The 16,900-nt window shown below is 45.3% G+C and overlaps 1 protein-coding gene across 3 annotated transcripts in view; it reads right to left on the minus strand.

Moving 5' to 3' along the window:
* Positions 1–16,278, minus strand: part of TMEM154 (transmembrane protein 154) — a 56,765-nt gene extending 40,487 nt beyond the window's left edge. For 2 of the 3 annotated variants that reach the window (XM_064585175.1, XM_045880287.3), the window contains exons 1-2: positions 16,125–16,278; positions 10,026–10,076 (exon numbers count right to left, since the gene is read on the minus strand). In XM_064585175.1, coding sequence (XP_064441245.1) covers positions 10,026–10,076; positions 16,125–16,215 — 142 coding nt within the window. In that variant the 5' untranslated portion in view covers positions 16,216–16,278. The remainder of the gene's footprint in view (positions 1–10,025; positions 10,077–16,124) is intronic. The other variant, XM_064585176.1, reaches the window with a different exon arrangement.
* Between the last annotated feature and the right edge of the window lie 622 nt (positions 16,279–16,900).

Consider the following 16,900-nt stretch of genomic DNA (forward strand, 5'->3'; position numbering starts at 1 on the left):
CTCCATGTGTATGTAAGTATCATTTCCCGTTTTCTTTTTTTAACACAAAAGGTAGCAAAATCTATATATGTTCTGTCCCTTGCTTTTTTCACTTAAAAATTGGTTTTCAAGATTATTTCCTGTCTATATACAGAGAGTTGTTTTTTCCCCTATTATTTGGCTGTATCATAACCTATTCCTATTGACAGAGATTTAGGTTGTTTCTCTTGCGTTTTCAGAGATGCCACAATAAACACCTGCCCATCCTTCAGCTGGCACGTGTGCACATACAGTCTGGGTTTTTTTTTTTTAAGATTTTATTTATTTATTTGTCTCAGAGAGAGAGAGAGAGCACAAGCAGGGGAGCGGCAGAGGGAGAGGGAGAAGCAGGCTCCCCGCTGAGCAGGAAGCCCGATGTGGGACTCGATCCCAGGACCCTGGGATCATGACCTGAGCCGAAGGCAGATGCTTAACAGACTGAGCCACCCAGGCACCCCCGTACTGTCTGTATTTTGTCTCAGGTGTGATGAGAGCAGGGGCGAGGGCGTTGGGTGCAGGGGGAGAGAGGACAGCACCAAACCTCAGAGCTTCTCCAAGATAGCTCCAGCCCAGGCCTCACATGATGAAAACTGGCAGAAACTAAATCAGGAAAGTGCTGGGGGTGCAGGTGGTGTTTGGTGGGAAAGGCGGGGGCCGGAGTTGACAAACGCTGGGGATCAGGCCCAAGAGTTCACGCCAGGAGCATTACATGTCGTCAGAAGGGGAGCTGGAAAAGCAGGGTGGGCCATTGAATCAAATCAGTGACTGAGCATGGGTGACCAAGGGGACAGAGAGGTAAGAGCAAGAAAACCAGAGGTGGACAAACCCAAGGTGGGAACCGCAGCAGAGCCAGAGGTCACAAGAGCAGGCAGGGGAGTCCAGGGGGCAACTCAGGGGACGTTTCCCCAGAGCACTATGGAGGTTCCTCCTGTGGCCTGTGGGGTAACAGCAACTCTTAACCCAATGGACACGGGGCTCCCCAGACATGCCTTTGGACCCCAGCCTTTTCTAAGCAACACTTGCTAAGGCCCCTTAAAAGTCCATGGTGATTTCCCGTAAGAACCATCCTATGCTTCTGGGATAAAAGCGACACTTGACAACCTAAGGGGTCCAGCACTATGGCGGGAGAACCCAGCACTCTCTTCCAGGAAGTGAGTCTGGAGCTTGCGTGTGGAGCCGAGCGGGCAGGGCTGTGTCTTGCGTGGTGCGCGGGCTTTGCGGACATCTCCGTGGTATGGGGCGGTGCGCAGGACGCAGACCGACAGGGCCTGCGAAAGGCCCTCACGGCTTCAACCCTCTGTTTCTCAAAGGCCAGGAAAGGAGGCCCCTGTGCGGCCTCTCCCGTATGTGGGGTTGAAGAGCGGACGGAATCCCACGCCTGACAACACCGGCTGACCCAGAGAGCACCGCGCTCATGCCACCTGCTGGTGGGTTTGCTACTTCTCCGCGCTCTTCCCATCCGTCCTCCCCCATCTCCAGACTCGCCAGTTTCTCTGCGGCTCCCCACGGGACTAATCGGCCTGCTATAATGTCTTCATTTTTTTTGTTGTGTCTTCTTAGCTAAATTTGGACATATTTCAGGGTAAGAGATGTATGGCCCGGGGGGCTAAAGCTGAGAAAGCTGCAGAAGTGGAGAGGATCAAGCCTGAGAGCGAAAAGCGAGAGGCGTTAGCCAGCAAAAGTACAGAAGAGAAGAAGAGCGAGGACAGTACCTGACAAGCAGACAGGCTGTGTGTGAGGGCCGCCCGCGGGGGGGCCCTGGGCCCTGCACGTGAGCTGCCCACGGAATGCCCGCGGGGCGGCCAGGGCTCCAGGCCACGGAAGCCCTGTCTTCGAGTGGCCCCAACGCAATCTAGCCGCCCCACCCCCCCGGCCCCCCCGCACTCTCCCTTTCACCATCTCTCCCCCTTTGCTCAGATCCTGCCGCATTACTACAAGATCATGGGCGTAGTCACGGGAATGAGGAAAGCACTTCGCTTGGCTTTTAATCCTCAAATCCTAAAATTACCAGATCATCAACTGCACCGTTGCGGCATCCCTTACAAAGGATCATTGACTATATGCATGCAAACACATCTGGGACGCATATTCCACACGTCTGGCAAGGACCCTGGGGGAAATCCTTGTGGGTCGGAAACTGCGGGAAATGCTGGAGGTGAGCCTGGCAGCCCCAGCCCCCCAGCGGGCCGGTCACACCCCTCCCCCCATCACAGCTCCAAACACCGTCACTAAGTGGAAATGACTCTGCTTCCCAGTGAAGCAAACTAGCTAACTTCTCCTTTTTTGCAAGTGGAACAAATATGCAACCAGCTCTAGTTTTTTTAAGTGAAAAAAAAAAAAGTATTACGTAGGAACTGAAAGAATGCTGTTATAGTATAAAATAGAACAAGGCTGAGAGAATGGCGTAAACTCGGGATATCATCAAGTATGTTGGGCCGCAATCAGAGGACCCATTCCTTCATCTGTTATGTAGACTCCGTGCACAAATTGTGTCAACTATTTTATCTCATTTTATTTTTTTTAAGATTTTATTTATTTATTTTTGGAAGAGAAACAGAGAGGGGGCACAAGCTGGGGAGGAGAGGGGCAGAGGGAGGAGCAGACTCCCCACTGAGCAGGGAGCTCAGGACCCTGGGATCATGACCTGAGCTGAAGGCAGACGCTTAACCGACTGAGCCACCCAGGACCCCATTTTTTTGTGATTTTTAACAATTTTATAATTCAGATAATGAAATAAAAGAAAACACAAGTCGAGTGTCAGGCATTCAAACTCAGCCCTGCTCTGAGGAGTAACTGGAGGATATGAATTTCAAGATATTCAAGACACCAAACTCAAGAAGTCTGCCTACTTCCTATCACCCCTGTACATCTGGGCACAGCAAAGAGCCAGTCAGTGAGAGAAGGATGAGACAAAACCAAACCAAGAAGCTCTCCAGTGGTTCTCAGCCTTGGCTGCACGAAAGAATCGCCTGGGGACCTTTAACACTCTTGATGCCCAAACCTTTACCTCATGGTGTCTGCGGTGAACACAAGCCTCAGTATTTTTTACAGTTCTTCAGGTGACTCCAAGGTTGAGAACCACTGCTGCCGACCCTACCCATTTCCCGTCTTCCCCTGGGCCACCCCAGCACCCTCCCCTCCTGTTCTCTGTGCTCCTCCTTGGTAAAGTGGAGAAGAATCAGAGGTCAGGGAGTTGGATGCCCAAGGCTTGCCTAGCAGCTGCCAACTCGATCACCAGAATACAGTAGCTTAAGAATCATCGCTGAAGCCTGGAGCTCCTGAGAGACTCTGGCCAGGCTAGACTGAGAGAACACTGTCACAACCGTGCCTTCCCGAGTAAGTCTGATGAAGAGACAATGCGCTGGAATGTAAAACCCTCATTTCCACTAACGGTCACTGCCGACACATCAGCTTGGAGGCTTACACCAGTGGTCCTCGAACTTTAGCATCAGAATCACCTGGAGGGCTTCTCAAACACGGAGTGCTGGCCCCTGCTCCCAGAGTCTCTGCTTTAGTAGGTCTGGGATGAGGCCAAGAATTTTAAGGGGTTTTTTTTAAAGATTTTATTTTTAAGTAATCTCCCCACCTAAGGTGGGGTTCGAACCCACAACCCCCAAATCAAGAATCACACGCTCTGCTGACTGAGCCAGCCAGGCGCCCCAAGAATTTTCATTTCTAACAAAATGCTGCTGGTCTGGAGGCCATACTTTGACAGCCACTGGTTTAAGCTGCCCAAACAACCTCATTTAGATGTGCTTTATTATTGGTAACACCTCTTGTTCTCACCACTTACTGTGCACCAGCATCGCCTGGTGGGTTTTAAGCTCCACCCAGATCCGTTATGTGGGGCTATCTGCAGCTGCACGTGGGCAACGATCTGTTCTCAGAGCTCCCCTGGTGATTTCAGCAGTGAGTACACAGTAAGTAACTATGCTGGGTTGAGAGTTACTGAGTTAAACTGTAATTCAGTTGACTTCATTTTAATTTGTTGTTATTCGTGAAGATAGTCCTTACCAGCTTTAAAGATGATTGGAGAACCCTACCCAGAAAGAAGCCTCTGAAAGCAAAGTGAAAGGATGTATGCAGCCATCAAATAAATGGTCTGGTATCTCTCTACAAATCAGTTGCTCAGCATCTGTGGAATCTGACTGCGATGGGCCAGGGCAAAATGGGAACAAACGACTTAAAATCGGGCCCCAGCCTGTCTGTGGGCGGGTGATTGCGTTTGATGCAGGAAGTTGCCAACAGCAAGTGGATGGACCATGGCTCCTTGACATTGGGCCCCTGGGACACCATCCTGCATGGCTTCTGAAGCGTTCTGGCCTTTCTCTGGCTTGCTTGGTTTCAAAAAGAGTGCTAACTGTTTATCATCCGAGAGTAGTTCATTCAGGTACTCGTTTATTGCCCGAGGCCACGACCGCTTGGTGCCATATCTATCCCCAGCACCTGGAACCCTGTGTGCTGTGAGGTAGCCGTTGGGTACAAGTTGCTCAGGAAGTGTAAATAGGCCAGGTTAGTCGGAGAGACACTGTTAGGACATCTCTCACCTTTTTATCGAGAATATCCTGTCCTCTTCCCTCTGTCCACCCTCTTCCAAGAATACACACAGTGCGTTCTTAGTCACAAAGAGAACTAGGGATCTCAGGTGGTCTCCTCAAAAGGTTATCGGAATTTTAAAGAAAACGCTGGAAAATGAGAGGAACCATTTAATGCCAAGTGAAGAATCCTGAGTGATGAAAAATTTCATGTTTTTAGTTTTTGTTTGGTAGGGTGGGGGGAATCCGGTGTTCCACATGGTTTCCCTCAGGTGACCTAATTCTCTGGGGACAGGACTAGGGCATCGGAAGGATTGTTGTTTTCATTGTAAGCTCTGTTGCACGACGTATTTAACAATTTTGGTTAAGTGAAAATATTCACTTAATATATTTTTGCTGACATATTTACCTGAAGAATATATGGTCAGAATAAGTATGGTTGAACAGACGTGAGGCAAAAGCCCTGAGGGGTAAGGGCAGGTTCTGACTATCACAGGGTAGTTCAGGGAAAGCGGTCCTGTGTGACGATGCCTTACGTTGAAAGAAGGTTGACAAATGTTCCTTTGCTTATTTTGAGGAGGGTCATCTGGTAAAATGCTTTGCTGCGGTAGTCTGCTCTGGGAATTTACTTGTGAAGCTTGGTTATATTTTTACCGCATTGCCTTGAGAAACACACCTGCAATTGCGATTCATTATCAGATGAAAACATGCCCCACGAAGGGGGCCCACAATGCTCTGATGTCTTTTTTGTTTTCAACTGTTTATTTTGATGTCTTTTTAAGAGAAAGCTTACTCATATTTAGTCAGACTTGCCCAGACCCTCAGGCTGTCTCGGTTTGAAGTTACTCACCTGGGAAAGCTGCATTTTTCACCTTCTGACTACCTTTTTTGCACACTGGAGACTTATACTGGCCTATGGTACCTGGCAGTTTAAAGGAATACATGTATTTTTATGGGACAGAGTCCACATACACTTTTCACATTTAAAACTCTTTCTACCATCAGTGGGATAACAGACACACAAGTGCTTTAAAATGGAAAAAAAAAGGATTTTATTAAAATATAGTTATTATCATTACTAATCAGAATAATTTTCTATTTTTATTATATTTCTATCTCTCTCTTTTTATAAAGATTTTATTTATTTATTTATTTATTTATTTATTTATTTGAGAGACAGAGAGTACAAGTGAGAGAGTACAAGCAGGGGGAGCAGCAGAGGGAGAGGGAGAAGCAGGCTCCCCACTGAGCAGGGAGCCTGATGCGGGGCTTGATCCCAGGACCTGAGCCGGAGGCAGCCACTTAACCAACTGAGCCACCCAGGCATCCCTCTATCTCTCTTTTGAATAGCCAGTTTCAAGGATACAATTCTAGAGAGTAAGTTGGAAACAAATGTCCTTGGCCACGCCCTTGTCCTCTCCCTGGCCTGCTACCAGCCCCCCCCTGAGTAGGAGGGAGACAGTTGGGCTCTTGCGCCCTCCGTCCAGGCATGGCACTCCTTGCTCAGATCAGTACAGGCTCAGAGTTGCCAGAGAAAGCAACCAAAAGACAGAGACAAGCCAAAAAACTCAGTGGTAGATGTATGTTTGTGATAAATCAGAGGACGGGAGAGCAGGGAAAGGAGATGTGGGCTAGTATCTCAGGGGCTAAGGTACCTTCACCACGAGCTGCAGGAGGAAGGGGGACAGGATGCAATCAGAAGTTCCCATCATCAGCCTAAGGAGGAGCAGAGAGCAAGAGTTTGGGAGGCTGAGGAAGGAGGCCATCTCCCGAGGTCTCTGGAGCAGTGTCTGAGGGGAGCAGATTGTGGGTTGGATTTTCTGGGGTCAGCAAAGTCCCTTACCAGGTCTCTAAGCCCTGCTTCCATCTGATCCTATTTTACCTTGAGAGAGACTCAATCCTGCCCCTCTATCCCGGGCAATCTAGCAGGACTCGAGCACTGAGAATTGAGTGTTGCTGCTTGAGCTACTGATGCTGGGCAATCCCACTGTCTTGCCAACCTCTTTTCTGCATTTATTATTATGATCCTGCAATTTTTTTTCTCTTCTAGTATTTAATGGGATGAATTACATTAGTAGATTCTCTAAAGTTGATCCACTCTTGGATTCCTGGTTTTAGTCTATGCAATTACTGGGATGTTTTTTGTTTTGTTTTGCTTGTTTTGTTTTGTGTTTTCCAGCACAGTTCCTCTACTTGTTATTTGAATGATTGATCTAGGACTCGGCCTAAATTTTCTTCTAATATTTGTTAACTGGCTACACGGCCAATATGCCTGTGGTCTTAGTGATGCACCAACATAAGGATGGTCTTTGCTTGAAAAAGATCATCATAGTCATAGAGCTTACTAAAGTACAGGCTGCCCAGTTAAATTTGAATATCAGATAAACAACAAATAATTTTTTAGTATAAACATGTCCCATGCAATATTTGTGTGGCCTCTACTTACACTGAATTGCATGAGATGTACTTACACTAGAAAAAAAGTGTTTATTTGAAATTTACATTTAACGGGTGTCCTATATTTTTATTTGCTAAATCTAGTAATCTTGACCATAAAAAACAAGCATTATGTTTAAAAAAGAGTACATTAATTTTTAAATTAATATTGTCAATGGAAGATAAAAGCACATGTCAGCAAACCCTAATAACCACTGGGCTCCTGTTTCTGAAAACTACAATGGGGCGGGGAAGCAGGAAAGAATAAAGACATTGTAACTCATATACAACAAAGACACATAGAAGAAAAGTTCAAATTTCCAAAACAAACTAGATTTGGTGGTTTTGTTTCGAGGAAAAGAAACCAAAACACCACCACCAACTGGACCCTGCTCTGGTAGATAACTCTCCTTTCAAACCACCTTCTTCAATTAATCAGGAGATGCTTCTGTGCTGTCATCCCCACCCCCAGGCAGATTTTTCTATTCATTTTATGATACAGAAATGTTATTTCTTTTTCAAGTTTTCAAATCAGCTCTTACTGGCTTGAAATTTATCATCTATGGAATTTGTATTCCTTTTGTATTCCTTTCAAAATCTCCCCAAAATGTTTGTGACTACCTGGCCTTTCTGCAAATTGTCATGCTGCTCAATGTATATTTTCTGGGTCTGAACTCCATCCCTAGTTTGAGAGGAAGACGGATAAGAATACTTTCTCAGGGAGCACCTGGGTCCTCAGTCAGTTGAGCATCTGCCTTTGGCTCAGGTCATGATCCCGGGGTCCTGAGATTGAGTCCCGTATCAAGCCCTACATCGAGCCCCACATCGGGCTCCCTGCTCAGTTGGGAGCCTGCTTCTCCCTCTCCCTGCTGTTCGTACTCTCTCTTACTCTCTCTCTCTCTGACAGATAAATAAATAAAAATCTTAAAAAAAAAAAAAAAAAGAATACTTTCTCAGTACTACTCGTGGATGTGGCTACATAATATTCTCTACAGGAAGAGAAGCAGTAACTCTTGCCTGTTTGGGTGTGAGAAGACAGAAGTAAACTATACATAGAAAGATTTGGGATCGTTAACATTTTGGAATAAAATAAAATGTGGTTAACTAAAAAATCATATTTATCCAGGTATTACCACAGTTTCATTTTATTATTTAAATGGTTATGATTTTGTCATGAATACATGTAAATGTTGGATAAATTTCATGTCATTCCTCACGCAGTCTTGTGCCTATAACGTACCAGACACTGTTCTAGGTCCTGGGATATAAAGGCGAAGGAGACCAGGTCCAAGCCTCCCAGGGCAGACACGGGTAAGTGGGGACAGTGGCACATAAACCAATAACTAAAATACAGTTTAATAAAAGCAATTGTGTATGATTGTTTGTGTATGGAGTCCCATGAGGGCATGGGAAAGGAAGGTCTTCATTCATCTGGGGGTGGAAGATTCAGGAAATCTTCACAGAGGAGGAGATCCTTAAAATGAATCTCAGGAGTTCATCAAGCCAAGATGTCAGGGAAAGGCATTACAGTTGAAACACATAGAAAGGCTCAGAGTTTGGCACATTCAAGCAGTTGTACCCTCAGCCGTGCGGTGGGGAGTGTCAGGGTTAAGCAGGAAAGGATCTCAGGACAACTCATAAGGGGCTTGAAATGATGTCAAGGGGTTTGGAAGCTAAGGAAAGGAAATCCCACTGAAGGGTAAGTGCAGGAGGAAATGATTACTTTTTGTCATAGAGTTATTGCTCTGGACATTACGTGGAATTGGTTTTGGAGATGAGACTAAAGGCAAGGAGATAGGTTAAGAAGTTAATGAAGTAGATGAGGTAAGCGCTAACAAGGGCCTAAACTAGCAGGGAGCTAAGGAGTTCCGCTCTGGACATGCTGAGCCCAAGGTCCCTGTGACATGTCCAAGGAGAACTGAGGACGAGAATGCAGGTCTAGAGCTGGGCAGCTAGGCCTGGGGGGAGGTGGTTTTTTTTGGAATCATTAGCCGAGGAGTGAGATGAAAGCTATGAACATGGATGCCATGGCTCAGGAAGGATATAAGGAATAAGAAATAAAAGATAGACATTACTATGAAAGGACCAGGTGGAAGAGAAAGACTCCTAACCCCAAAGTGGAAGGAAGCAATCAAGGTCATAGGAGATCAAGGAGAAAATGTCATCATAAGACCCAAGGAAGAGGAGCATTTCTATAATTGATTAATTATGTTAGGTGATACAGAGGAAGACGTGTAATATGGACAGAACTGGGTCCCTTCGGTTTAGCGATTAGAAGGCACTGGTGATCCAGAGAGAGCAATTTGAGTGGCTGTGCTTGATACAGTAGCCAGGTTGCAGTGGGTTGAGATAAAGGCATGTTGACTGTCTTTCAGAGATTGGGAATTATAGAAAGGAAAGATAGAGGAAAGCTTGAGAAGAACTCAGAGGTGCTCTAGTTATTTTTCATTATGAATGTATACCTACCCTTTTTTTTTTTAAAGTGTTGATATTGTTTAGATCCTAATTTGAACAGAACAACTATTAAAAAACATTTACAAGATAATTATCAGAGCTAATTAGACATTGACTGGGTATATGATGATATTAATTTTTAAAGCAATAATTGTATTGAGGTTATACTTTTTTTTTTAAGATTTTTATTTATTTATTTGAGAGAGAGAGAGAATGAGAGAGAGCACATGAGAGGGAGGAGGGTCAGAGGGAGAAGCAGACCCCCTGCCAAGCAGGGAGCCCGATGCAGGACTCGATCCAGGGACTCCAGGATCATGACCTGAGCCGAAGGCAGTCGCTTAACCAACTGAGCCACCCAGGCGCCCAGGTTATACTTTTTTTAACATGCTTTTTTAGAGAACAATGTAACAGATAACCGAGTACCCACCACAAATTTTCTTACACTTTTCCATATTGACCAGAGGATGGTTTGGCAAACTTTTTCTTAAAGATCAGAGAAAGCAAAAGGCAGTTTTCATTTAACCATTTAAATATATAAAAGCCATTCGTAGTTCATGGGTCCAAAAAAAACAGGATACTCACAGAGACTGGCCAATGGGTCATTTGCTGTCTTCAGAACTGTCATGTTTTTTTCTGAAAGGAACACATCAGAGATGTAGCTGAAGCCCTCCTTGTACTCCTCCCCGATCTCATTCCCCTCCCTACCTCTCCAAAGGTAACTGCTCTCCTAAAGTTAACGTTATCGGTCCCAACTTTTCAGATATGCCTATATCCCTAAGCAATATAAGCATAATTTGGAGTGTTTTTAGAAACTTTAAATAAATGTAATCATTCTGTGCATAATAATCTTCAAGTGGCTCTTTTGGCCAACACTACATTTGAGATTAAGTCATCTTCATACATTTGGACTAGTTCGTTAATTTTACCTGTTGTATGCTATCTCATTTTGTGACTATATTAAGTTTCATGTATTCTTCTGGACATGCACATTTAAGTTGTTTCTATTTTTTCCATCTTTACAAACAATGCTACAATCAACATTATTGGCCATGACTCTTTGCTGCACATTTGCTTTTGATCTGGGGTATATACCTAGGATTGAATTGTTGGGGTTGTAGGGTATGAACATATTCAGCTGACTAAATATTTCCAAATTGTTCTCCAGGCTGATTGTATAGAAAAATTTCCTTTTCCAGTCATCTGGTATAGTTGGTAACCTGAAAAATTCTCCCAATATGCAACACTTAGAGATCCTGAATGAAATATAAGAGGCAACTTTTTACATGTATAAAGAAATCTCAAAAAAGCAAGGAAATCCCCAGGCTCCAGAAAATGTTTTAAAAAAGAAGAAGAAGAAAAGAAAAAGATGATATAGGAAATTTAAATTCAGAGACAAATTTACCTATGGGGATTTCCTAGAACAAAGGTTTGGGCCCATAGGGACATAAGAGGCTATAATGCGTTCAGGGGCTCCTGTCCATCTCTTGGGTTAAAAGTTAAAGCTAAAACACCAGGCCATGGAAAGAAAGAAAGAAAGAAAGAAAGAAAGAAAGAAAGAAAGAAAGAAAGAAAGAAAGAAAGAAAGAAAGAAAGAAAGAAAGAAAGAAAGAAAGAAAGAGAGAGAGAAAGAGAGAGAGAGAGAGAAAGAAAGAGAGAGAGAGAGAAGGAAGGAAGGAAGGAAGGAAGGAAGGAAGGAAGGAAGGAAGGAAGGAAGGAAGGAAGGAAAGAAGGGCGAGGGGAGGGAGGAAAGGAAGGAGCAATGATTTTGGCAAAGTTCTAATCAGTCAGGTGTGTCACGCCCAGGCTGATCTCACCATCATCCTGATGCTGTGCACCCTGGCCCCCTTTTGATTTTCAATTTGATCTACTTCTTTCTCCTTGGCAATAACTTTGGCATCCTTGTCTACCTGCTTCTGGAATTGACCTGCCCCCACAGCCGACTCTGCTTTGTTGGCTTGTACATTTCATAAGGTTTTGGCACCTCCTCATACAACTCCTGGAGTCTGAGCCCTGAGGCCTGCTCAGCCTGTCCCCTCTCCGTCCCAAGGCTGGGCTTTAAGCCTGAGGTCCAAGCACCACCAGCTCTGCTCAAGCCTGGCACATCCCTGCCTCCATATCTTCCCAACACTATTCTGTGGTGACAGGACTAGGTTGTGTTGGGAAAGTATTTATAGTAACCTGGTGCTGGAATCAGAAAATCTGGGTTTCTGTCAAATGGGGTGAAGTCATCTCCTGTGTGCCAGAGTGCGTCCTCAGTGCCCCCAAGATTTCTATCATGAATGGGAATCGACAGATACAATGAGCTACAAGATTAGGTCTACACACATGGCAGATAAAAGTTATCAGAAAATACTATGTTTTTTTTAAAAAGACATAAAAGAAGGAATAACTAACACAAGAAAAAAATAAAAGCAAGACAGTATACTTTTTTTCTGGAAATGAATAAAATTTTCTAGAGTGAAAAATATTACTGAAATGAAAAGCCCAACGAACGGGTTAAGCAGCAGGATAGGCTAGGGGATTGCACAAACCCTCCCACCAGTGGTGCGGAGTTCCTGTTTCTCTACATCTTTGCCAACATTTGAGGGTGCTGCAAACTCGACACAGGTAGGCAGATTGCAGGTCGTATTGTTTCTTTGCAGAATTGGGCCCATCCCAGCCAAGATCCAGCCCTCTTCTGGATCCTTGGATCAGGCTTTTAGACACAGAGGGAGTTTAAATCCCAGTAAATCCCTTTCTGCCTGTTTTTTGGGTCCCTGATTCAGTCCTTGGGGTCAGCTCTCAGCAGGGCTCTTCCACAGGGCTCTCCCACAAGGCTATGCTTTTTCTCCCTGGTTCCCACACCCTGACACCTCTTACCAGTGACTTCCAAATAAAGTGACTTCATCATTCCACTTTTCCTGCTTCTGGTCTTCACTTTGCTAATCCCCAGATGCTCTGTTGCTCACTCTGCACCTTGCAGCCCTTCCCTTCCCCCTCTACAAGCCAAAGTTAAACCAACTCTCTCCATCCCTTTTCCTATAGGCCAGTCTCTGACCCAACCAAACAAATACAGCTCCTTTATTAATATGCAATAACCTTAGACCCTAACTGAGGGAGTCTAAGATGTATGTGATACATCTACAGTTGGAAGGATACCACAGACATATTTTTCTAAACCTGAAACTAGACACATATCCTGGCAGAACCTAAAAACCCAGAGGTGTTATGGCATATGTTAGAGCTTGGATTCCTGAGACTGAATCTTACTTAGATCCACTATTTAGCTGTGTGACCTGAGGCAAGTCACTTAGCCTCTCTGTGCCTCCATTTTCTCATGTGTAAAGCCCCTGCAGTACTAGAACCCACTATATAAGGTCGTTAGGAGAACTAAATGAGTGAGCATATGTAGATTATTTAGAAGGGCACCTGGCATACAAGGAGGACTATATGTGTTTGCTCTCATCATTATTACTACTTGAAACTGGAACTGTCCAAGGCAATAGCAGATACCAGTCACATTCACCGAAATGAGATCAGTGTCAGAAAGCGCAGCTCCATGCATGCAACTAGTATTTTCTTTAATTCTTTCTTTTCTTCTCAAGGTGTATCTACGAATTACATGGTTCTTACTCTTCTGAAACAGTGCAGAAAATCTCCCAGTCTTTCCGGCCAAACCTGGTGTTTAGTCCTGGCCACCAGAACAGTTCCAGCCTCCTTGTTTCTGCCTCGTGTCCTTAGCTCTCCTTTTACAAACCATCCTGCCCATCTCAGCTAATAAATCCCATGGTTTCGGTGTCTGGGAAGTTGCTTTGAGCTCTCTGATAGTGTTAGGCTAACATTGACAGGGCACAGGGCAAGAAGCCAGGTGAAAATGACTGCCTCACTCCCTGGACAGAATGTCGCCTTGACACTGAGTCTGAATTTTCTTAGCGTCCAACACTGGCCAAGATACCCAAACCCACAGGTTTTCTTTAACTGTGCTCATCTGTTTGGTCAAAATCCCAGAAAAGCTGTTTTCTCATTTCTCTCCTGGTGACTTCTAAGTAGATTATTTCACTTGGGATAGTGATCAAGACTGCAGCAGGCTCTCCGTATAAAAAGAAAGGACACTGACTGACTCTGAGGTATTGATTCTGGGCCAGGAAACCGCTGATACCAGATTATGTTACCTGTCTGTGGTTGGCTTGACTTGAGCTATATACTGGAATATGCTTGCAAGGAGGGCTGTCAGGCTGTTCAGTAGACTGGATTCTACTACCAAACATCTCCAAGATGCTTTCTGAAGAATTCAAGGAAATACGAGTACGACACCTACACACTAACTCATGGTCTGAGGCACCATTAGCTCAAAAGGGTAGACATTAATTAATTTAAAAATAGATAATCAGTCTTTAATTTATAAGCGACTTCCCCTTGGCTTTGGTTATCTAGCTTTTTGTGAGTGGGCATTTTTGCATTTTCTGACATTGGAAATCCAGACCGGGCCTAGAAAGTGTGTTGGATTATCTAGGTAAACCCTGCTCTCAGCTGAAATGTAGCTTTTCCCCTGACTTCCCTGACATTCTCACACTGCCTGTTTTCAGGAGCTCATCAGCTTTTAATGCTCAGCCTCAAATCCATTCTAGAATGATTGTAGCATTTATCAACAATTATGCAGTTCTTGATTTATGCAGATCCCAACAAGGTTTTGGGAAGTAAGAGATGAGCTACTGAGCATTTTCCCTGGTGGCGCTCATAGCCTGGTGGGAGATACGGGCACATACACACTTAGGATTCAACACGATTAGCTGTGTGTACAGAAGTTTAGTTTTATATGGGCGTGACACAGGTAAAGTCACCAGGGAAGGCGCAGTGAGGGGAGACATCAAGAAGGACGCAACTTCCAGTCTGGGTCTTTAGGGTTATATAGGAGTTCACTAAGTAGAAAAAAGAGGACTTGTCATTCACTTTTGGCAAGAGCCCCAGAGGCCTGGAGCGCATACTCCGTTCGGTATGACTGGGCCGGGGGAGGGCACATGGGAGGAGATGCCATGGGAAGGAGGTTGAAGCGAGAGTCGAAGTGGCGTAAGTAAGGAGCCACCAAAGGTCTTTATGTGGAAGAGCCACTGACCAGATACCAGCCTTAGAAAGAAAACTTGTACTGAGGCTTCAGGTGATCCTTCTTCATCTCCCAGATGGCATAAGCTTCGACTCAGAAACGTCAAGAAAATACTCAGAAGCTCAAGAAAATACTCAGGCAAGCTTAAATATTACTCTCAGGGCATGTTTGAGGCCCCTGTGGTAGCGTTGAGACGCACAAGAGGTGGAAGTGGGATGGCTGGGCTCTGCTTCCTGGGCTGCTGAGGACACCCTGCAGGGAAAGGAGTCTGGCCCGGAGGGCTCTCCACTGGGGCAGAGGAGGGACCCCCGGAGTCTCAGTCAGAAGAGCTGAGCAGCCCTGGGGCTTGGACATCTGAACTTCCGCTGCCTCAGCATCTTCCCCTGTGCCACCGTGCGGCTTGAACCTTGTCATCTTTATGCTTGTTTCCAGCCCCCAAATTGTGCCCAAGACAACACATTGTCCCCCTCGGCGCATCTGAAACACTACCTCCCATTTCAACCAGACATCTTTCCAGTCAGAATGGTTTGCCTTTCACTTTTCATTTTCCGCCTCAGATGCCTGGCAAGACCACATGGAGAGCACCCAGGGCAAGAGAAATTGGTGGGGCAGTGTGGGTGGGTGCTGACTGTGAATCTCCAGGAAATTGCCACATGCTAGGTCAGTGCCTGGTGCCTGCCCCTATCCTATTTAAAGAACCCTAGCTTGAGAACTTTCCTCTTGCTTGAAATACTGACCTACATTACTAGAAACAGGTAGTATCTGTTGACAGAAATCATGGGCAATGAGTTTATTTACCCAAGGGCAAGTCAACAAAACTATATGAGGCAATAGAGGGTGATTGTGCTGGTTGTAACAACTGTCAAGGGTATAAATCAATTGCGGCTCTTAGCTCCAAATAATGAGATTTAATATTTCGTCTTTCCAATACCTTTGATTTGCTACAATCACATTACTTTCTAAAATAAAGGTTCATTAGTAACAATCAATGCAAAGAAAATATCCCCCCAAAGTAACAAGATCAAAGAAAAACAGATGAAAGACTTCTCTTGAAAAGTTAGAATGGATGCCTGGTAACTCCTCCGATAATTTCCTGTTTACTTTTTTTTTTTTTTTTTTTTTTTTAACTTACTGGTCTTCTTTAGTATATTTTCCAGTAGCATATTTCCATACCCTAGTTCTTCCGGGAGATTTTGGTACTAGCAGATTTCCCAGCCCACATTATTAAAAGTCAATTCATGACTTCTGATTGAAACATTCTTTTACACAAACTGCCAAAAAAGTTTATGGTTTCCTTAATATGCCTGTCAAAGCCGGTACATTACAGGGCCCCCGCACTTGTTAGAAGACAGAAATTGCGGGAAAGTTAAATGGAGTGAGGGAGCTGGAGCGGGATTGGCCGGCTGCAGGGAAAGCCTGCCAAGCCCCCCCACACCCCGCGCAAAATTACAATTCTAATTTCGTCTCCTTCTTTCGCAGAAAGGACTAGGTTTTCTGGGTGTCACCCCCCCCCCACTCCCCGGCAGAGTTCTGTAGCCTCGGGCACTGAACAAGCCTGGCTATCCTCGTTCCCTGGGGTGGAAAGCAGGGAGGTAGCTTACCCCAAGCCAGGCTGGTGGGAAGGAGCATGATCACCAGGGCAAAGGCGAGGGCAGCCCGGGGAGCCTTCCTGTCAGCTCGCCGCCCGGGCATGATGCTGCGCTGGGCTTCAGCCTCCCTGAAACCTGAACATTTCCTGTTTCCTGCTTGTTTGGGTCGGTGCTAACTCGAAGGAGAGGTGTTTGCCTGTTTTTTAGGAAGTGATGTAATTCTGCAGGAGCCTGTCAGACCAGCAAGGATTGCAAAAGAGAAGTTGTTCTGCAAGCACTGATTCAGTTAGCAAGGTCTCTTGAGCCCTTTTCAGTCCTGGCCCCGTTGCCGGCCCCCATCTTTTGAAACTGTCTCTTAGAAACGGTGTCCATAGCTCAGCTGTCCTTTGGGTCCCGGGACTGAGGCTCCTGGACCACAAGCATTCTCTATTGGTGATTTTACTCCACCCAGGTGAGTCTCTAGGGCTGCCCAGAGTCTAGATCCGTGCCATCCAGTAGAACTTTCTGAGATGATGGAAAGGTCCCAAATCTGTCCAATACAGTAGCCATTAGCTACATAGGCTATAGGGTACTTCAGATGAGACCAGCGCAAAATGAATGTGTAGTTTTATTTTTATTAATTTAAATTAAAAGAACTCCGCATGGCTAGCAGCTGCTGTGTTGGACAGCTTAGGCCTAGCGAGCAGGGGCACCTGTAGCACCAGCAAATGGCCAGGACACTTCTCTCCAACCAGGCACATCACCGTCCCTGGGCCCTGAATGCCACCTCCTTCATAGGGAGGTAAAGG

The sequence above is a fragment of the Mirounga angustirostris genome, unplaced genomic scaffold (genome assembly GCF_029215605.1).
Source record: "Mirounga angustirostris isolate CCGP_5_RB_7025 unplaced genomic scaffold, mMirAng1.0.hap1 SCAF_2, whole genome shotgun sequence".
Classification (NCBI taxonomy): Eukaryota; Metazoa; Chordata; class Mammalia; order Carnivora; family Phocidae; genus Mirounga; species Mirounga angustirostris.